This window comes from Pogona vitticeps, chromosome 2 (genome assembly GCF_051106095.1).
Source record: "Pogona vitticeps strain Pit_001003342236 chromosome 2, PviZW2.1, whole genome shotgun sequence".
Classification (NCBI taxonomy): Eukaryota; Metazoa; Chordata; class Lepidosauria; order Squamata; family Agamidae; genus Pogona; species Pogona vitticeps.
In genome coordinates this window covers 41,590,139-41,612,928 of record NC_135784.1, presented here as the reverse complement: position 1 = coordinate 41,612,928, position 22,790 = coordinate 41,590,139, and the positions used below count along the sequence as shown (strand labels likewise).

General features: G+C 40.7%; 1 protein-coding gene across 50 annotated transcripts in view; it reads left to right on the top strand.

Moving 5' to 3' along the window:
- MAGI1 (membrane associated guanylate kinase, WW and PDZ domain containing 1) overlaps nucleotides 1–22,790 on the top strand; it is a 601,653-nt gene that overhangs the window by 434,321 nt on the left and 144,542 nt on the right. For 34 of the 50 annotated variants that reach the window (XM_078388879.1, XM_078388878.1, XM_072989397.2 and 31 more), the window contains 4 exons: nucleotides 1,083–1,289; nucleotides 4,601–4,811; nucleotides 10,469–10,551; nucleotides 16,066–16,101. In XM_078388879.1, coding sequence (XP_078245005.1) covers nucleotides 1,083–1,289; nucleotides 4,601–4,811; nucleotides 10,469–10,551; nucleotides 16,066–16,101 — 537 coding nt within the window. The remainder of the gene's footprint in view (nucleotides 1–1,082; nucleotides 1,290–4,600; nucleotides 4,812–10,468; nucleotides 10,552–16,065; nucleotides 16,102–22,790) is intronic. The other 16 variants (XM_072989400.2, XM_078388851.1, XM_072989377.2 and 13 more) reach the window with 3 other exon arrangements.

Here is a 22,790-nt window from a genome sequence, read left to right as displayed (position 1 = left end):
ATACATGCAAAACATACAGAATGACAATAATAGGACCTAACAAAACAAACATAAATAATAAAGACAACAAAACGAATCATTCATGCTGCGTATATGGATCAGAGATTTCGCCATCGTCTGGTCATCTAATATCATCAAAGGGCTCTTGTGAACACTAATTCACCAAGACTATTTCTTCCCTTACGTTCCTGTTTGTTTCTGGGCCCAACTGTATAACAGTTTCCAGTTTTCCTTTACAAAGTGTCTTGGTTGATCCCGTACTGCCTCTGAAAGCATATCTAGTTCTGCAATGTCCAGTGGCTTCTTTAATAGCTCCTCCATGGTTGGTATTTCTCCATTCATCCATTTTAGGGCTCAGAGTAACCTGGCTGCTGTGTATATTTACAGTAGTGGACTATATTTAATTTTTTTTTATCAGTAATGTTCAAGGGCCTGAGCTTGACAGCTGAAATCCTGCCCTGGAAAAGCTGGTGCTCCTTCTTGCTGCCATTCTTTTTCCTTTTTAAAAACTTTCCTTTTAGAGAAATCTCACCTTTTAGAAATGTAGTTGAGGTTGTATATTAAAGCAGGTCATCTCTGTCTTTCATCATTTTCCTGGATGAGAGTAGTAATAAATTTTTTATTTTGTGCAGGGCTCACTCTAAATCTGGCACAGTCTGGTGTGGGCTCATGCATGCATCTCTCTCTCTCTCTCTCTCTCTCTCTCTCTCTCTCTTTTAAGGCACAACTACTACTAATTGACATTCAAATGTAATGATGGTTTGGGATTTTTGGCCATTCACCGTGCTTGTTTTTTGTTTTACTTCTTGTACACTTGGTATGCCACATAAAAAGCCAAGCGTTTAAATTTAAATGTGAATACCTTTCAAAAAGGTAAGACAGCACACAGCCTTTTTATGTTTCTCGGTTGCAGGGAAGGCAAGGGGAGTGTACAGAATCTGCTCATATTAGCAAAGAAAGAAAATGCTTTGACTGAGGTGAATGGAGGAGGGAAAGGACAAGCCTTTAATAAGATCAAGTCTGGTGCTTTTTTCCCCCTCTTTTAAACGACAACAACATGCAAATGTGTTTCTATTGCCTAGGTAACTATTATGGAACACCCAAGCCTCCCAGCCAACCCCTCAGTGGGAAAGTGAACAATACTGATGCTTTGCAAAACCTGCAGTCCGGCTCCAAGCAGTCCACCCCCAAACGAACCAAGTCTTACAATGATATGCAAAATGCTGGCATAGTGCATACAGAGAACGAAGAGGAGGAGGATGTTCCTGAAATGAACAGTAGCTTTACAGGTACCTATTTTCTTGGCCTATGGAAGGAATTGGGGAGATTAGGTGAACAGGTCAGTTGTTCTTCTAAAGAAGAATCTTGTATTCAAATGCTTAAAGTATTTATCTAAGCCACAATATAACCTGGATTCCAGAAGTTGACGTGTCTGCTTCTGTCTCATTAATAAGTCATTTAAAATTTATTTTTTCCCCTCATGGAAGCTCACAGGTACTGCAAAGGATTTCGTAGGTGACAGCTATGAATGAGGTTAAGTGGGAGAGAAGCCCAAACCAGAAGCCATTTATTTGATTTCACAGTTAAATGACTTATTAATGAGACAGGAGCAGACAAATTAACTGGGAAAGGGTCTGAGAAGTTAACTTTTGAACTGCTGCTTTTCACAGAGCACATGGAATGAGGCGGAAGATGCTGACTTTGATCTTTTTCCTTTTATTTATCAGATAAGGCTATGATAGGATAATATCCAAAATTGCCATGTGGTCATTTGTTTGGTTTGCAGGACAGGGGGAAGAATCTACTGTCATGTGAGCAGAGGTCTCCTCAAGCATGAGGCATTCCTCTGGTGTGTTGACCCCAGCAACAACTTGTTCCCCCCACATTTTCCCAGATAATCCCTCAGCTCTCCCAAGAGAAATCTGAGGGTAAACAGGAGATATAGGAAGGAGAGGGAATCAACATCTCCCAGATTCACAGATGGAAGCAGTTACATCACTAGAAGGACCTCGATGAATTTCACCATCTGCTGCTTGTGTAGGCATCCTTCATTCTTGAGAGACAATGCGACATGCTCTGAATAGGGGTCTTGGAACAGCGTCTAGTGTGGCTGAGAAGGCCAGTTCAAGAGACACAATCCCTTCCACACTGAAGACAAATACAATCTGTCCCCTATTTAGCTCCCTGGTTTTGCTGGTTTCAGGACTGCCTCTTTGCCTCGGCCTGCTGAAGAAATGTCTCTTCAAATTGGGAGAGGCCATGATGCACCGCCTGCCTCCATGCTGAATACCCAGATGTCAAGTTTTCCCATCTGATGAGGTCCACTCCTAAAGCCTTCAGATCCTGCTTGCAGATATCCTTGTATCGCAGTTGTGGTCTCCCTCTGGGGTGCTTTCCCTGCACTAATTCTTCATACAGATCTTTTGGAATCCGACCGTCAGCCATTCTCACAACATGCCCAAGCCAATGTAGACGTTGCTGTATCAGCTGTGGGGATGGGAGTGCATGTGGGGGGGGAGTTCAACCCGTGGTTGACAACCTCTGCTCCAGAATATAGTTCAGAGTAGTACGGCACCCAGTGTTCCATCTGCTGTGCTTGGTCCTGGATCGTCACGCTTGTAGCAGTCTTCAAAGGAGCAGGTTTCTTCTGTATTGGACTTAAAGCCTGCTTGATACCGTCATACATTCCCTTGATGTTACCTGTATGTGAGAGCAAAGCTGAAGCCAATAATCATTAGAATCTCCTGGCAGTCTGTTGGACTTTCCTACAAGCAACTCGAAGAACCTGCAAGTTGTACTCACTAAGATAGGATGTGTATGCTGCTAGAGCTCTCCTCTTTTCCTTGATGGCTGGCATTAACTCCTCTGAATGGACTTCAAACCAGTCTGCCGTCTTTTTGGTCTTCTTGCCAAATGTGGACAAGGTGGTGTTATAAACAGCATTCTTGATATGTTCCCATCATCCAGGGCACCCCACAGTAGGTGGAACAATGGATCTCAACAGAGTATTTCTAACCGCAAAGCCAACACTGTATAGCCTGGTGTCATTCAATGGTTTTCCCCTGCCAGAAGAATGAGACATTTTTTTCTTTGACAAACCCATGTCTGCCAATCTTGTCCCTTGCAAGGCAACAATGTCCATCTGCAGCCCACCCATGTCGATGACAGCTGTCTTGTGCACGTCGTGTATATCCTGCAGGTTGTCAGACAAGCCAGGGGTCATTGTCCGAACATTCCAGGTGCCCATCTTTAGAGCAGAAGTATTCTTATGATTGTTGCATGGTGTAGGGTTATCGATCTGCTTGTTGGCTTTATCCTAAACCCCACACATCCCATGAGATTAACAGACCGTGGAGAGACAGCACCTTAAGGCTGCCCAGTTTAAGGTGTGCTGTAGCTACCTATTGAGGTGCAATGACCTTTCCCACTGTCGGAAGTAGCCCCTGGCGTCATGCTCTACACCAATTGAGCAGAGACTTATAACCTGTAACTGCTACTTCCCATGTTGTTTCAACACTATATGCAAAACTAGAGTGTCCTCTCCAGGGCATGAAGCCTGGGTAAAATAATATGGAGGATAGGCTGTTACCCAAGCAGCAAATCCCCCCTCTCCACATCACTGAAATAGTCCAATGGAAAGGCAAGAGCCAATACAATTGTTTCCAGCGATGTCGCAGGAGTTGCCAGAGAGTTACTGTACACAGTCACGAGCTGACTTCGGGACTCCGGCTCCGGATTTTGCCTCTAGGTTAACTCCTGAAGCCTTTTCCATGAGTGGATATAGCCACAAGGCAGTGGAGGTTTGAAATCGGAATTTTTCTTCTCCTAGATGGGCTGCCTTCCAAGGGTAACGAGCCCCACCTACCCATCATCTGTTGCTTATAGCTGAATTATATTGAGGACTAGTGGGCATTATATTACTAAGTATCTGCATGCAGTGCTCTTTCCCTCCCTGACACAATCAGAGGAGGTGGGGCAGGGATTCTGCTTGTTAGTGGGAAGCTGCTGGAGGAGGCAGAGAAGGGAAGTCTATCCTTGTCGGAATGGAAGATTGTGCAATGGGGAGGGAAGAAGCATATGGCAGGTCAGTGAAGGCGCCAGCTAGGCGTGAGAGAAGTTATATTAGTAATGGTGCTTCCACACTGATGACTTGGACGACACAGCATAAAGTGCTTTATGCCCATCTCTATTAGTTACTCTATAACTAAATACAAATCCTTTTCTGAATTGAAGTTGACAGTTTGAATATAAATGATAGTGCAGAGAGAAATATTTGTGCATAACTTATACAGGCTGTGGCCAATATTGAAGTCTTAATTATTTCTTAAAATTCACATCACAGTTAGTGTTAGAGTTATTAAATAAATCTCTTCTCCGACTAGGCAGTGTAGCTGTTTGGTTGTTTTTCTGGGTGAAACTAACCTTTCAAACAACAATTCTGAAGGATCTTCACCCATGTTTTTCACAAACCCTTACTAATATCAGAAGTACTTCTATTGGTAGACAAATTGCAGTTGTCTTATGAAATATCACGAATCAGAAATGTACCGTTGACAATCTCTTTTATTTTTATGCATTCATCCGGGTGTTCCTTCTGCAGCAGACTCTGGTGAACAAGAAGAGCACAACACACACAGTATAAGAGAGACAGCTCTCCCATCTGTGCATAGCAGCATCACCATCATTCCCACCACGGAACCTTCTCAGAAGCTCCCTCAATACCTACCTCCTTGTGCAGAGGAAAACTTGGGCCCTCTGCCTGAAAACTGGGAGATGGCCTATACAGAGAATGGAGAAGTCTACTTCATAGAGTAAACATTTATTCATTCTTTATTTTATTGTATTGTCTTTTCTTGTGATGCTGCAAGTTTGTTCCTGTCTATTTTCTGAGCTCATGAAGCAACTGGAGGTGGGCTAAATTGTTAGAGGTCTTTTAAGGTCTATCTATTCTATTTTTATTGTACTTCTTGTACAAATACTGTCTTACAAAGGGGCTCACTTCACTTTTAAAAAGAGAGGGAGAGAGAAAGAGGGACAGAAACAAGCTTTTCAACTAAAACGACAGCAAGATTAACATGGAAATAATAATAAGAAAGACTCGATAATCTAGGAGCTAAATCCAGCCAACATTTGGTGAGCTACGTATAACAACAACCAACCAAACAAAATACAGATATCTGGCAATCGAAACATTGCACTTGTAAATTAAACACACACTGGGAGAGGTCATCAGGAGGTTTGGGCTGAGGAGTCAGCAATAGGCTGACGATACTCAGCTCTACCTCTCATTTTCCACCAATCCAGGTGAGGCGGTTTCTGTGCTGAACTCGTGTCTGGACCTGATAATGGACTGGATGAGGGTTAATAAATTGAAACTCAATCCAGACAAGACGGAAGTGCTGTTAGTGGGTGCTTCACCGGACAGGTTGGAGGGCCATTTCCCTGCCCTGAATGGGGTTACACTCTCCCTACGGGACAGGGTCCGCAGCTTGGGGGTGCTCCTGGACCCCAGTCTAACACTGGAAGCCCAGGTGGACTCGGTGGCCAGGGGCGCCTTCCTTCAGCTGCGGAAATTATACCAGCTGCGGCCCTACCTGGACGAGCGGAGTCTCATGACAGTCACACATTCACTGGTAACATCCCGCATAGATTATTTATTTTATTTATTTATTTATTTGATTTTTACCCCGCCCCTCTAGACCATGTCTACTGCAATGCGCTTTACGTGGGGCTGCCTTTGAAGACGGTCCGGCGACTGCAACTGGTCCAGAATCGAGCTGCGCGGCTGGTGAGTGGTGCAGCCGCCAGGGAACATATCAAGCCGATTCTGTATAAGTTACATTGGCTACCAGTTGCTGCCCGGGCCCAATTCAAAGTGCTTGTTTTGACATGTAAAGCCCTAAACGGCTTGGGCCCTGGATACCTGAAGGACCGCCTCCTTCCATATGAACCTACCCGGCAGTTAAGATCTAACCAGGGGACCCTTTTGAAAGAGCCGTCCCTTAAGGAGATAAGAGGGAGGGCTTGTAGAGAAAGGGCCTTTTCGGCAGCTGCCCCCAGACTATGGAATGCCCTCCCGACTGAGATTTGTCTGGCGCCGACGCTGATGACATTTCGGCGCCCGGTCAAAACCTTCCTGTTCCAACTGGCTTTTAACTGAAATAATATCAGCTGTAGGTCTGATGGCAATTTTTAGAATATATATTTTAATTGCATTTTAATTATTTTGCCCTTTTATTTTGCCTTTTTATTGTATTTTAAATGCTGTAAGCTGCCCAGAGACCTTCGGGTAGTGTGGGCGGCATATAAGTTAAATAAATAAATAAATAAATAAATAAATAAATAAATAAATAAATAAATAAATAAATAAATAAATAAATAAATAAATAAATAAATTTCAGTGGTCCCCATAGTCATTGAGGCTTTCAGAAGAATATCAAGAAATGCCACACAGTATTACATGCAGTTGCAGATTTCAGAAATAACACCATCAGAGTTACAAGACACAGGAATATTAGAAACAGCATAATCCTGCTCCAATATTTAATGGATAGTTATTATTTATTTAAAATATTTTTATCCTGCCTTCTTAAAAAGAACTCAAAGCGGCTTACATGATTAAAAAGATGATATATAGAAGCTAAAAACAGTAGGTATACAAATATTTTTTTAAAAAAATTAAACAAGTATTACTTGTTACTACAACGGTAATAAAATCAACACTAAAACACATTTAAAACAACAGAGCAAAACATTTCTTTTAAAAACCCCTCTCAGACCAGCAGTTATTAAGGGAAAGCCTGCCTGAAGAGAAAGATCTTTTCCTGCTTACAGGAGGACAGCCATGATGAGGCCAGCCTTGCTTCCCATGGGAGGGACTTCTGGTGTCTGGGAGCAACAGCAGAGAAGGCCTTCTGTGTCCCCACCAAGCGCACCAGTGAGGGTGGTGACACCAAGAGAAAGGCCTCTCCTGATTATCTTAAAGTCCAGGCAGGCTCATATATAGAGATGTGTTTTTTTAGATATGTTGGACCCAAGCCATTCTTGTCTGAACCCCATGTTGAGCTGCCTTGAGTTCTCCCCATTGGGCCTATAAATGAGACAAAAAGAATAAAATAATATTTCCTTACCTCCAACCACCAGTCCATCCTTGATAGATCCCATCTTTCAGATAGCTTGCATCCAAGCCGTTTAAGGGTTTATAGGTTAAGACCGGCACTTTGAATTGAGTTTGACAGTTTTAAAGTACAGTAAATGGTGGTGCAGAGAGACATATTTGCACTTGCCCAGTACAGGCTGTGGCCAATATTAAATTCACTGACGGGGCATCTTTATAATGATTTATTAAAATTCACCTCGTAGTATTAGAGATACTTAGGTTTTTGGTTAAAACTTGTATCTGCTATATAATACTACTCAGTGTTTTTATAATTTTGACTGACTGTGTCGATGATGATGATGAAGATGTTACCAATTTAAAGCAGTTGCCAATAGCTGTATATTTCCTTCCTGATTTTGCAAACGTGGAATTTCACACACACACACACAACCAAAATCAGAACTTGACTCTTTGGTCCACTCCCAAGCATCAGCAGTGCTGAGAAATAAGAGGTATAATAATAATTGCATTACAAACACAGTTAAAATCACAGACGTCTATAATCACAGATAACTAAAATCAGAAATCAGTTGCAAACTACATATATCTAACATTACTGATGTATAAAAACACAGATTATAAGTTTCCACCAAAAGACCCCAAAAAACATAGTACAAATAAGAGACAAAGACCAACTGAACACTTTCTTATTCCACAAAGGTTTTTGAGTGGGGAACGTATTGGAGGTTGAAGGACAAGGTAGAGACCAGTTGAAGAAAATCATATCAAAGAAATAATTTGTCAGCAGGGACTTAATTGAGCCCAAGTTAATCTTCCCTTGCTGGAGTATTTTGCTTGGTTAGAGATACTGCAACGAACTTAGTAGCCCTTCTTCCTCTAGCTGGTGTGTGGGACCAACAGGTAACATGGCTTTGGGAAGTTTGAAAGAAATATTTATTCAGAAGTACCTCACACTTCCAGTAGGGCCTTTGCACCTTGGCAGACCTAGTTAACACTATTATTATTCATTTGACTTGCTTGTTGGACTTCTATGCCCTAATATACCAGTTGGAGACTAATTATCCTGTAGGACAGTGGTCCCCAACCTTGGGCCTCCAGATGTTCTTGGACTTCAAGTCCCAGAAAACCTGGCCAGCAGAGGTGGTGATGAAGGCTTCTGGGAGTTGTAGTCCAAGAACATTTGGAGGCCCAAGGTTGGAGACCACTGCTGTAGGACACAAAAGAATTAAAGAGATTAATGCATTTTTGTATTGTGAAGGTGGAATAAAGTAGTGTGTGAAACAGTGACCTTCCACTCAATCTTTCATATTACTTACAATGGATATCAGCAGTGTGACGTCCCTCCTTTGAAAGCAAAACTGTTATTTAGTGGTAAGTATATAAAATGAGCAAGTATATTCTTCACCAAATAATTTCACAGAAAGGTTAACCCATTCCATGAATCTCTTGGGAGATGGAATGGATGGAATTGCCCTGTGCACAGTTCTACAGAATAGGGTTCTGCAGGGCAAAGTGTTGAAGCACCATCATGAGGCATAGCATGAGCCAGCACTTGAATCATTTAATACTCTTCCTTTGCTGTTTGGTAGAAGTCAGAGCCTGCAACTGTAAAAATTACTAAAAAGTTAAAAGATGCACTCACTCATTTTACCAAACTTGGAATGATAGATGGCTGAATCAACATTGAGCTGGGACTGAACCCTGGGTTGTGAGCACAGGTTTGGCTGCAGTACAGCAGTTTAACCACTGTGCCACGAGGCTCCCTAGAGTTAACAGAGTTAACTCCAAACTCTGGTATTGCCTGACCTATGTGCAAGTCATGATTTTTGATTGTCTAGCTGCAACTCAGCCTTTTAAATATTCATTCATACATAGCTGCCTTGGGTCCCTTGTTGGGAGAAATGCAGCATATAAATAAAACTAATAGTAATAATTATTATTCATACACAAAGAGGCTTCAAGTGATGCTGGCCATCTGAAAAGAAGTTCCCAGTTGTTGGGCATAGCCTTTAACTTGGATTGTACCATTTCTGAATCGTTTCACCATGATTTCAGGATGCCTTTCTGCCAGATTCTTCAGCAGCTGTAGGAAGCATGAGTAAAGATGTTAACAAAGACTCACAAGGTTTCTTGTTTGGGATGAAATGGTTGGGTAGTTTTTTTCATCCCACTTAAAACTTGTCAAGTATGTTGAGATTTTTCATTCTTGCATGGGAGCATTTTTGTTTTTCATGAGCAGTGGCAATAGCAAAAGGATTAGCTTTTTAATGGAAAAAAATCCCCACACACAACAAAATGACCCTTATATTTTTCAGAAAATACTTCTTTTCCAAAAGGCTGTACAAAGCCGCTTCTTTGATGTGAAAAACACTCTCCAACTATTTAGAAAAAAAATGCAGAGAATGCCTTGTAAGCCTCTCAATAGAGAGAAAATATTTCACCTTTTTTTGTTCTTACCTACGAGAACTTAAAAAAAAATTAAAGAATTTTTTTTTTACATCCCTACCCCTTATCTGTCAAGATGCTCAGTTTCTGTCCCCATTGTCATGCTTCAGCTCTTGTGAGAGCAGTTACTGCTCCATCCTTAAACTCAAAAGATATTCTTAAGCACATTTAGTTGTTATTAGGAAACTGAACACACTTCCTCCCAGAGATGAAAAGACTGGAGATGAAAAGACTGAGAAGGAGACATGAGAGAGTCATGTAGAATCGGTGTTGTTCTAGAAGAGGTAACTGTGTTACTCAGTCCTATCATATTAAGCCTAAAATAAAAGAAAAATAAAAAAAAATTAAAGCAGACAAAATGTTGTGGCACCCTGAAGACTGCAATGTTTTAATGTGAGCTTTCATGGACAAGTCCATTTCCTCAGACCTAAGAGTGAGACTACATGGCAAATATTTATACATTTTACATGGTTCCCCAAAACAATTAGACTTGTTTGTTTCTTGGACACAAATTGTTGGTAACCTGGCAGTGGCCTTTAAGTCTCCTGTTGACATTAGGTTCCTCTCCCAGAAAGCATTTTTTCTGTAAACAAAGACGATTGGTAGCTAAATTAATCCCAGGCTATAGATAACATAGCAGGAGCAACATAGTAATGAGTACCACTGATTAACACAGTAGCTTGTGAGGTGGTTGTAGTAGGTTATGAAGGAAGTGTAGCTGGGAAATGCCGCAGATACAATACAATGGGAAGTTCGTGTCATATAAAATGTTATTATTTATGTTTTAAGTTAATAAGCCTTCAGTTTAGGTAAACAGAAGTGGTGTTTTTTTTTTCTGTCTCTAATAGTTTGTTTGTTTGTGTGTGTGTTTTTTAAAATCACATTTCAATTTTTGGTTTGCAGCCATAACACTAAAACGACGTCTTGGCTAGATCCACGGTGCCTGAACAAACAGCAAAAGCCTCTAGAAGAATGTGAAGATGACGGTAAGGGAGTAAAAATGCCTAAATGAAATCTGGGAAAATGTTTGGCCTAAACTTGAGATGTTAAAAGTAAAATTATAAAAAGTTCCTATCATGGACTACATTTCCCAGAATCCTTGGGTAAGTGTGGGCATAGACCACATTGGCTAAAAACATTTTCCCCCATGTTCAGCTTGGGGGGCGGGGGGAAAGAAAGAAAAGTTAGCAGTTCCTCCTTCAAAATCAGCTGTCTGCGCTGGGTACTATATTCTGTAACCATGATCTAGCCTTAGTAGAATTACGATATGGATGTTGATATCAGTATGCAGCCATCATAATTACATTTTCCTTTCTTCTGTGCATCTTTCTGTGTGTATGAGAAGCAGGTCTTTGTTATGGCAAGACACTGAATAAAATCTTTCAGAGATTAAGGCAGGAGAGGAGATTTTTATTTGTTTCCTCAGCTAGAGAACTCTTGCATTCTGCGCAGAATCGGCGGAAGGAGCAGATGGTGATACAAAACTGCTACCAGAAGTAGTATTTTCTCCATTTGTCTAGCCTCCTGAGATCACCTGGCGCACTGCCTGATGTTTAGGCTGATCATGAAAATGGTGATGATTTATTAATCCCACATCAATCTCTTTGAAAAATTTTGTCCAACAATATGACAAAAATCACCAAATCAACAAACTTACAAAGATAAAAGCAATCGGAAAGATACATTACTTTAGCCTTAATTTTAAAAACCTGTGGTAAACATTGTAAATAAATATTTATTTATTTATTTATTGGACTTATATACCGCCCCATAGCGCTACAAGCACTCTCCGGTGCTTTCTATATTTCTATATGAAGAAATGAGACATTGTGTGCTCGTAGATATATAGCATGTATCTAAGACTATACATTCTAAGAATCTATGTATATCTAAAAATCTATATATTCTTAGATAATACACAAAGATGATATACAACTGTAACTTGTAAGATTTTGAAAAGTATTGATTTATCTTTAGAATAAATCATTCCAAATGGATGCACATATCAGTAGTAGAGGTGTAGAACTGTCCAATAAAGTTGCATTTGAAATAAAAGGAGAGCAAGAGTTCAAGAAGGCATGGTTTAGATATCGGACTGCAAGACCAGAGGTCAGGATTTCAGTTCCCTACTGTGCTTCCTGTGAGTAGAACGAGCTTGTGTGGCTTTGGGCAAGCTTCACAGTCCCAGAAGGAGGGAATGGTAAACTTCATGAAATGTAAAGTTGCCAGAAGTCAGAATTAACCTGAAGGCACGTGATTATTATTATTATAGATCTTAAGAGTGTTTGTGATGACCAGCTTGTTCTCTTGACTGAACTCTATTAGCCTTTGCCCTGCTTCATTTTGAACTCCAAGGCCAAATTTACCTGTTGTGCCTTTTATCTCTTGACTCCCTACTTTAGCATTCATTCCCCTATAATGAAAAGAACATCTTTCTTTGGTGTCAGTTCTAGAAGGTGTTGGAAGTCTTCATAGAATTGGTCAAGTTCAGCCTCTTGAGCATTTGTGGTTGGTGCATAATCTTGGATGACTGTGATGTTGAAAAGGTCTGCTTCTGATTCATATTGAAATCATTCTATCATTTTTGAGACTGCATCCCAGTACAGCTTTCCCCACTCTTTTGTTGACTGTGAGTGCTACTCCATTTCTTCAATGGGATTCTTGCCCACAATAGTAGATATGATAATCATCTGAATTGAATTTGCCCATTCCCGTCCATTTTAGTTCACTGATGCCCAGGATGTCGATGTTTATTCTTGCTATCTCCTGTTTGACCACATCCAGCTTACCCAGGTTCATAGATCTTACATTCCAGGTTCCTATGCAGTATTTTTCTTTGCAGAATCGGACTTTCCTTTCACTTCCAGGCGTGTCCGCAGCTGAGTGTCCTTTCAGCTTTGGCCCAGCCACCTCATTAGCTCTGAAGCTACTTGTCCTTGTCTTCCGCTCTTCCTCAGTAGCATGCTGGGCACCTTCCGACCTGAGGGGCTCATCTTCCGGCATCATATCTTTTAGCCTTTTGTTTCTGTCCATGGAGTTTTCTTGGCAAAGATACTGGAGTGGCTTGCCAGTTCCTGCTCCAGTTGGTTAGCATTTAGTCAGAACTCTCCACTATGATCTGTCCATCTTGGGTGTCCCTGCATGGCATAACCCATAGCTTCTCCGAATTATTCAAGCCTCTTTGCCACGACAAGGCAGCAATCTGTGAAGGGGCATTTTAGTGAGTTATAATTCCAGTTTGTTAGATCAGTGTTGGCCAAAAGAAGTGTATCTTAAGGCAATGACTTCTGTCTTCTGCTTGGTTTACTGATACATAATCTTTTTTTGCTACACAAGAATTGCATTACATAAGTCTGGTTTAAAATCATTTGTTGGTTAAACTGGTGACAAAATTATAGCTAATTTAATGGTTATGGAAAGCTTGTTTCTATGCCTATATCTCTGTGTAGGATTCTGTGCTTTTATCACTGAATTTTTCCCCCAAACATAAAATGTGACTTCCTTGCAAATATCTTTCAATATTTGTTCAAATAGTAATTAGCACTTAATTGATTTTTGTAACTCAGGCAAAAGTTCCCCATTTAAGAGATATAGGTACTTTTAATGTGGGATATGAAACCAGTGTCACAATTTTTTGTAATCTTTTTCTCTATTTATTAATTTTATTTATATGCCACATTTCTCCCAACAAGGGGCCCAATTGCTTTTGTTAAGTTAGGGGAAGTTAAGAAAAATTAAAAACAGAAATCAGTGAAGTGTTGGTCAGCAAAACATCACGATCCTTTTGCAACACAGAACAATTTTATTCATTTTTTAAAAAAAAAACACATTATCAGGTCTGCTGGATGTTATCATGCGTTTAGCATGCTAAAGTGCTTTAGAGCACTGGAGTGTGTTGTGATCAGAATAGCTGGAGTCTGGTGTTGAGAAGGAAAATAGTTGTTCCTACAGCTGACATGGGAAGAGAACAGGGCAGGGCCAGTTTCAGTCCCCTCTCAGTGTATGTCCATTGGATATTAAAACTGGAAATACCATAGCTCCCTTTCTATAAACATGGGGGATGAAATTCAGGAATGAGCCCGAAGTGGCAATGACCCCCATAGCTACTTTGTCCCTGAGTAGCAAGTTCATTCATTAGTAGTTAGCTGTGCTCTAGAAATGGGTAAACATATGTTTCCTTTTTGAATTTGTCTCCAAAGTTGCTTTTAAAAAGAAACTTCTGTGTTGAAGTTTATATTATACCACTCTCAGCCAGCCACCCTCAAGTGGGTGCCTTTCAACTCCCATAAGCTTCCAGCTAGCAGGAAGAAACTTAGAACTTAGGGCTGCTCTAACTTCTCCTTTTTTATATATGATGCTTGATGACATCTTTAGCCTCTGGCTTAAGTTCACCAGCTTTCTTTTCTACTGAAAACTAGTTAATATGTGAATGGTAGACATAGGCAACATTTATCAATACTGTAATTTCTTCAGAATGAATAGATATGTGTCTGTATGGCCAGTCTCTTCATTTTCTTTCCTGAAATTGCTAACTAGTAAATAATATGTTTGACAAGAGTGTATAAAATCCCAGTTAGTTCACATGCCTTATTTTTTATTCTATATTGCCTTTTCTATTTACGTTGTGATGGACATGCTGTACAAGGATAAACAATAATAAATAGAAGGAAGAGGATTATTTCCATAGGTTCAATATGGTAATTTGATCTCAGAGAAGGAATATCTTATAATGTATTCTCGAAGGCTTTCACGGCCGGGATCTGATGGTTGCTGCGGGTTTTTCGGGCTCTTTGGCCGTGTTCTGAACAACCTTCAGAACACGGCCAAAGAGATTGAAAAACCCACAGCAACCAATATCCTATAACATTACACAGATCATGAATGAAAGATTACAGAGATAAGGTAGAGCTTCATACCAAGTCAGAGCCATAGGTTTATCTAGTCTACTATTTTCTGCTCTGGCAATAACTCTCAGAAATGTTTTACATTCAGACTGCAAAAATTTATTTTTAAAGAAATCCTTGCAATAAACATGCCTAGGATTGCTATTTGGATTTTATGCATTTGAAATATGTGCTGACCCACAGAATTGTGGGTTTCTTCAACTTTGGTGGGTCTCCAAGATTGAATTTAGAATGAAATCCAAGCAAGTTTTCCAATTCTCTTTCATCACAGTTGGAAGGTAGCAATCGTCCTCTTTCCCCTGCATGCTCCTCAAATTCTGCTCTGGCGTTCAGGAAGGAACAGGTTTTTTGAGAGGATCACAGGGGGAAGAAGAGAAGGTGAAAGTCTGATTAGTAAAGTAGACTCCTGCTAATGTGATACTTTCATTTTGACATGTCATAATATCCCTGAGAATCTATTGTTAATTCCCTGAGAATTTAGCTGTTAAAACATATACTATTTAAAAATCATTGTGGATCTTTACACTGTGTCTGACAGCAATGGCATTGTCAATTATAAATTAATCTGCTTGGAAAACGGGATTTGAAATAATGAGCTATTTTTATGTTGACATATCCAATGCATTGAAGATTTTCAAGAACATCTGGCTGATCTGTGCTGAACTGAATCCATTCTCCTTTTTTAATTTGCTTGCAAGTTTTATCATCCCTCATTTGCTGGCTAAAGTTTTGTTTCTTGACAAAATGACATATCCAGTCATTCATGCTATTGTTAGCAGATGGAAACACTGTGCAATAGATAAATGGATAATAGATCCATTTTTTTTTAAAGATAAGGTCTTTACAAGTGGTTGTCCTTTAGCAACAACCATAATGTATAAAGTATACTTTGGGCATATAGATTAAGATGAAAGAGTTCCATGCAGCAATCAACACATAAATTTGCATTTCAGAGTGCAGTCAAGTAACACATTTGCAGTTATGCAGTTATTTGGCTGAGGAAAGATAGGACTATGATGGCAACATCTGTCAAGTCCTGATCCTTTGTAATCCCAGCTCCTTCCAATACACTTTATGTGCAAGTTTGGAACTTTTTGTGGGTTCCATTCTTGCTTAAGAACAAACAAGATTGGTTTTCATATTAACTGTTGTGGGACAAACCTGTTCAATCAATTTAGATATTCTAATTGTTGCAAAGTAACCTTCCTTTCAGGCCTGTTTTCTTGCATTCTCAAAGCCTCTGATTTGTACACAGGAGCTCATCCTGTGCACAAGAACTTTCCAAAATCCATGCAGAGTCTGTAATGGTTTGACCTTTTCTGCAACAGGACACATATATAAGTGGGATGGCTGTGCACCCAGTTGCTCCGAGTGTCTAAAGATCTCAATTTAGGGTGATTATAACAGCTGAGTGAGAGAAGTGGCCACACAATCCCGTCTGACTAAGTTGTCATGGTGTGGGTTTGGGCTATGCTAGTATAAAAGCTGGTGCTGGTTCTGCTATGTGCTGAAGGGGATTTCCTGCTTGGTGCTGGTGTCTGAATTTTTCTTTTAATTTTTTTTCCTATCTCACTTACTGCTCTTCCTTTGGAGAAGAAGGGGTACACACGGAAGAACTGGACAGTGAACTAGGTAAATCATCCATCTCTCATTTATTTTATTTTTTGTTCTGTTGGACTGCACCATTAACTGCTTTAACATCTTTTTTACATATCATTTTTCTTTTTGTTGTTGTTTTTTTTACTGTTACGTAAGACTTAAAATAATAGCAAATGTAACTGGGTTTCTGCACTGAATGTAGCTTTTTGTTTTTGTTTTAAATAAGCATTACCTTTTCAGGCAGATTTGTGGTCCTGTGGCCTTACGGAGTCTTCAACCTTTTCCACGCATTCATTTAATACAGTTTGCTGTATCTGTATATGGCAGTGAGAGACGTGCATATAGATTGGCATATAGATTTTGTTCTAATTAAAGTTGCTTATGTATTCTTTTTTTAAAATATATATAGAGAGAGAATTTGGTACTTTATTTGTAAGCCTGAGTTTGATCTGCAGGGCTTCAGCCATAGCTTAGGGTTGAGTGATGGTGGCCCAGATATCCTTCTGCCATTACTCCTGCATGATGATGTATCATGCCTTGCTGGAACAGAAAGACTTCCTTTTCATCTTTGGTATATGAGATGCCTAAACTATAGCTAACCAGAAACTCAGTGCATTTCAGTGTAGCTGTTCTTGGAACATGACATTCACAGAGTGGAGCAGATTTGCAATATTTAGCAAAATCTGAATGCATGGATGCTTCTGTTTTCGAGCTATTTCTAGTGAAGTTAGAACAATGCTGCCCTTATCAATGCCCTCCAGATGTTTTGATGGTCTTCCTAAACAGCGGATTAGTGAAGGTGTAGATGATGACAATTTGATCTAGAGTAAACTTGTGTCAGTCTGTGGTGCTATCTGTCAGGGCTGGGAAACATGCGGTCCTCCAGAAATCATTGGATTAAAATTTCCATCATCCCTTCCCACGGTCTGTGTTGGCTAAGGCTGATGGGAGTTGCAAGACGTGGAGGGTCATGGATTCCACAGTTCTGATGATAACTACACATTATATATATTTATAATCTTTTTGTTTCTATCTGATTCAGGGTGCACCAGTTACATTCTGAGTAGAAAGTATAAACAGTTGATATAGTGAGAGAATTTGCTGATTAACCAATTATGTCCTATCACATATGGAAGTATGTGTCAGGAAAGGATTTAGTAAGTTTGCTGTGGCATATAATTAAGCCAAATAGATTTTAAAACTCAGCTAGATTAGTGTGAGGCAGTTAATGCATACTCTACAAGGTTTTGCAGTGTAAAAATAGAGACATGCTTGTTACCCCATTCTCATGCCCATCCTTTCCACTGTTACACATTGTTGAGGGCCTCTCTTAACCTTCATACAGGCTACATTAATTTTCTTTGCAGTAATCTCTCCTCTACTGGTACAGCAGCCACAAGCAGACAGTTACTTGTTCAGATTAAAACTAAAGATTTTAGTTAACATTTTAAGAGTCAGGGTTGTCCCATTACAGGGCATGAAATCCTTTGCTCTCCAGAACTATTTCTCCCATCATACCTCACTCTGGGCAGCTGATGGGAATTGCAGTCCAACATGTGGAGGGCCAGTGGTTCCCCAGTCTTATAGCCTGCTATCAGCCACAGCTACAGTATGTGAAATGGCAAGGTGTGTACAGCATGGTCCTTTAGTTTTCATGTGAATCTATTGATACACATGCGTACTAACAGAAAACATGTTCAAAGACCCAATTCATCCTTTTACATTCATACATTTAGTTTCTACAGACTCTGAGAAGGAAGCTGAACCTTGCAGAATGACAATGCTAATGCCTTTCACTAACATAATATTAACAAAGTGTCCCAGAAAAGGAAAATCATAAGAGAGCAAAATAGGCACAGAGTTATCTGGAAGTTGAGTCATGGCAACTGGACTTCTTTTGTATTAAGCAGAAACGTTTCGCTACTCATCCAAGTAGCTTCTTCAGTCTGAGGAGAGTTGGTTCGATCAGGTTCCACTTCCCAACATGGAGGATATATCAGGGGTCTCCTACCAACTCTCCTCAGACTGAAGAAGCTACTTGAGTGAGTAACGAAATGTTTCAACCCAATAAGACCGAAGTCCAGTTGCCATGAGTCAACTTCCAGATAACCTCACCTGGATGACTGGGAATCTTCACAGATATAGGCACAGAGCTGTATCTGAGGGAAAAGCCAGGAAAGAGAGCCTGTCTTTCAGTAATCAGGGACACTAGGAGTATGAGGATCGTATAGGCATTATATCAGGCCAGTGTTAACTAACCTTTCAGAGGATTTGACTTGTACTCACATTCAGTTTATTAAAGCCCCTTGCGTTTGAGGGTATTCTACTGTCATTTTTAACACAGCAAATCTTTTCACTCTTTGTACACTGATGTTTTCGGAGTCAGATGTTTTGAAGGAGAAAAGGGTAATTCATTTCCAATTACTTGAGCCCAGCTGTCAAAGCAGCAGCTCTGCTGCTGGACCAGAGAGGTTCAGATTTGGCAAGGATCAAGGTCAGGCTGGAGCACTATTCCCTGTACGATGTGTGATTACTGGGAAATAGCTTACAGTGGACCATACTACAAGTGGTCGAAAATGCAAACTATCTGCTCATGTGATTATAACCCTGCCTTATCTGGATTCCTTAATCCTAAAAAGCTTGTAGCCCTGTTCACCTAAACACAGTTACATCTCCTTTGCAGACTTTCCATGTCGACATACAGTCGTGCCCCGCTTAACGATTACCCCGTATAACTAATCCACTTCACGACGATGTTTTTGCGATCGCAATTGCAATCGCAAAACAATGTTTTAAATGGAGTTTTTTTGCTTTGCGAAGATCAGTTCCCTGCTTCGGGAACCAATTCTTCGCATTACAACGATCAAAACAGCTGATTGTTGGGTTTTCAAAATGGCCACCAGCTGCTCAAAATGGCTCCCTGCTGTGTTTTTGGACGGATTCCTCGCTCTACAGGCACCAAAAATGGCCGCCCCTATGGAGGATCTTCGCTGGACAGTGAGTTTTCAGCCCATTGGAATGCATTGAACGGTTTTCAATGCATTTCAATGGGCTTTTAAAATTTTGCTTTACAACTTTTTCGCTCTACAGCAATTTCGCTGGAACGAATTAACGTCGTTAAGCGAGGCAGCACTGTAAGTAGGCTGCAAGTGGAGAAATCTGGCTGGAATGTGTGCTCCCTGTTTCCTCCATGCTTGCAACTTCTGAACATGTATCTAAAGGGGTTTCAGTCCAGTTTCAATGTCTTCATTTAAACTTTGATCTGCATGAAAATGAAGTTGTAAACAGAATTTTGCTTTTCATCTCATTACCTTCTGAACAGTACATACATGTGTAGATAATAATGTGGTGTAAGATAAATGTATGTGTGAAATCAGTGCCCCAAGATCATTTTAAAGAACAAGTGGCTTTTTCATTTTACAGATGTTATTCAAGTGGTGTTATTTCTGAGCCTGGCTCTCAAAAGTAGCATGATGGTAGCTACTGCACGTCTTTTCAGATTACACTGGCACTTAAAAATTTGTGCTCTCCACTCACAGAAATTAAACAGAGGCAGCAGCTTCGTGGCCCTAATGGACAGGTGGTGCCTTTTCCTCTTTGGTGGATTGTCAGCACTGTTGTGGGCAATTTTATTCGGATGTTTATTCATAGAATGTAGCACGGAACTGTAACTGTTTTCAAAAGCAATAAGGCTAAAAAGCATCAGGCGAAGATGGAATTTTAAGGACATAGGAGACCGTTGTTTAAAAAATTGGCAAAGGTACCAGATATGAAGACCCTGAAGCCAATTCTTCCTTCCATGGTATTCCCAATAGCTTTAGCATTTATGCTTTTGCAATGTAGCAGACATTCAGGTGGTGATGTTTTAAAAAATTGTGAAATAATTTGAAACATTTCTCATAAATGATTATTTACTTTGAAGTCTCTGCTTGGAGGTTACATGACAAAAGGAAAATTCCTTTGGTAGAGTTTCTTGGTCGAAGAATTGGCATCACTACTGAGATCTCTCAAGCCATGTTCCTCTCTTCTTCCCTCCCCTCTTTCTTCCCCTCTTTTCTTTTCAACAGCTTTCCTTTATCACCTTGCCCTCTTTTGTGCAAGACTGTTGCTCCCTAGAGAAAAAAATGATTTGTGCAGAACTACATTCAGCCAGCTTATCCTTTTTGTTGCCAAGTCTTTTCTCACCACCCCCGGCCACCCCACCCACAATTAACACTGGCTGGTGGTTCCTTTCATTGCACTTCAAGGAACCCAAATACACTTCAGATGGGTATGAAAACAAGAACGCTCTGTGGGCGGAGGAAGTTGGAGGGAAACCTGTCTTTTATTTGCAAACAAGGAACATGTGGAACAGAACTTGTTAAATAATTTTTTTCTTGATTTTTAGCCAATTCTGTATTACAAATACAAACACTGAGTAATTAGCCCATGTGTGTTTATCAGGATTTCATTCCATTTCATTCTGGAGTTGTTTGTGTCCTTATGGTGTTGCGGCTGCAACCCGTGGATAGAACACCAAAGAATACGTACATTGTATTAGTTAGTGTGTAAACTGGTTTTTATAAGCTCTACTCTTGTGTGGACCATCCTAGAAGTAAGCTGTGTTGATCTCAGTAGGATTTACTTTGAAGGAAATACTTGTAGGATGAAGTGAACCAAGGTGCTTATTTGTCATTTCTTGATACGACTCGTAGTCCTTTCTATACTGAAAAAGTATAGCCTGGGAAGAAACAAGACGTCTGACTGCTTCTAGAAAGGACTCTTGTAAAACAAGTGTACACAGTAGGGTTCGAGTTTTGGTTTTGGTTTTGGTGGTTTTTTGTTTTGGTTTGGTTTTTGTGGGAGTGGTTTTTCTAAGCATTAATGAATAGGCCAGGCCAGGCAAATTCTGGGGATTACAAATCCTGTGACACACACCACCAAACTGAGTGTAGTCATTCCTTCAGTCTTGAGAGACTGTGGTAACGTGCTCTGAATAGAGGTCTTGGAACAGCGTCTAGTGTGGCTGAGAAGGCCAATTGGAGAGAGTGACAATGCCCTTCCACACTTCCAATCTGTCCCCTGTTCAGCTACCTGATTTTGCTGGTTTTGGGACTGCCTCTTTGCCTCGGCCTGCTGGACAAGGGTCTCTGCCTGCTGGACAATGGGAGAGGCCATGATGCGCCGCCTGCCTCTAAGCTGAACGCTCAGATGTCAAGGTTTCCCATCTGTTGAGGTCCATTCCTAAGGCCTTCAGATCCCGCTTGCAGCTGCAGTCTCCCTCTGGGGTGATTTCCCTGCATTAATTCTCCACACAGGAGATCTTTTGGAATCCGACCATCCGACCAATCTCACAACATGCCCAAGCCTACGTAGACGTCGCTGTTTCAGTAATGTATACATGCTAAAAATTCCAGCTCGTTCTAGGACTTCTGTATTTGGAACTTTGTCTTGCCAGGTGATACCAAAAATGCATCGGAGGCAACGCATATGGAAGGTCTTCAGCTTCCTCTCCTGTCATGCACAAAGGGTCCAAGACTCACTGCAGCACAGGAATGTACTCAGGACACAGGCTCTATAGACCTGGATCTTGGTATATGCCGTCACCTTCTTATTAAGCCATACCCTCTTTGTGAGTCTAGAGAACATGGTAGCTGCTTTGCCAATGCATTTATCCAGCTCGACACCTAGGGAGAGTGTCAAAGATTGTTGAGCCAAGGTACACAAAGTCATGAACAACTTCCAATTCGTATGTGAAGATCGTAATAAAGGGAGGTCAGCCCCCGCCCTGGCCCATGACTTGTGTTTTCTTCAGGCTGATTGTTAATCCAAAGTCTTGGCAGGCATTGCTAAAACAATTCATGAGTTGTTGGAGGTCTTCAGCAGAATGGGCAACAACAGCTGCATCTTTGGCGAAGAGGAAGTCCAGCATACATTTCAACTGGACTTTGGTCTTCACTCTCAATCTAAAGAGATTAAAGAGCTTTCCATCTGATCTAGTCCGGAGGTAGACACCTTGTTGCAGTTCCGAAAGGGTGCTTCAGCATGACAGCAAAAAAGATCCCAAACAGGGTCAGCACGAGGACAGACCTCTGTTTCACTCCGGTTCGGATGTCAAAGGGATCTGATGTTGAGCCATCAAAAACTAAAGTGCCCTTCATTTCTTCATGAAAGGACCTGATGATGTTAAGAAGTCGAGGTGGACATCCAATTTTAGGAAGTATTTTAAAAACGCCGTCCCTGCTAACCAAATCAAAGGCCTTTGTAAGATCGATGAAGGGCCCAAAGAGTGGCTGTCATTGTTCCCTACATTTCTCCTGCAACTGTCTTAGGAAAATACCATGTCACTGGTGAATCTATTAGCTCAAAATTCACAGTGTGATTTTGGATCGATTCTGTCTGCAAGCACCTGGAGTCTCTTCAGCACAACACGGGCAAGCAGCTTCCCTCATCACTGAGAAGAGAGATGGCATAGTAGCCGCCTAGAGTGGTTGTATGGACCAGATGGGTGGGATATAAATCAAATAAACAAATAAATAAATAAATAAATAAATAGTTTATGTAGTCGCCCTTGGCACCTTTGTTCTTGTACAATGTGACAATGTTTGCATGCTTCATGTCCTGTTGTACTCCTCCTTCCCTCCAGCAAAGACAAAAGATTTCATACAGCTCAGTGGTGATGGTCTCTTTACGTCAACGGGGATGTTATCCTTCCCAGGTGCCTTGCGGGAGGCAAGGGAATC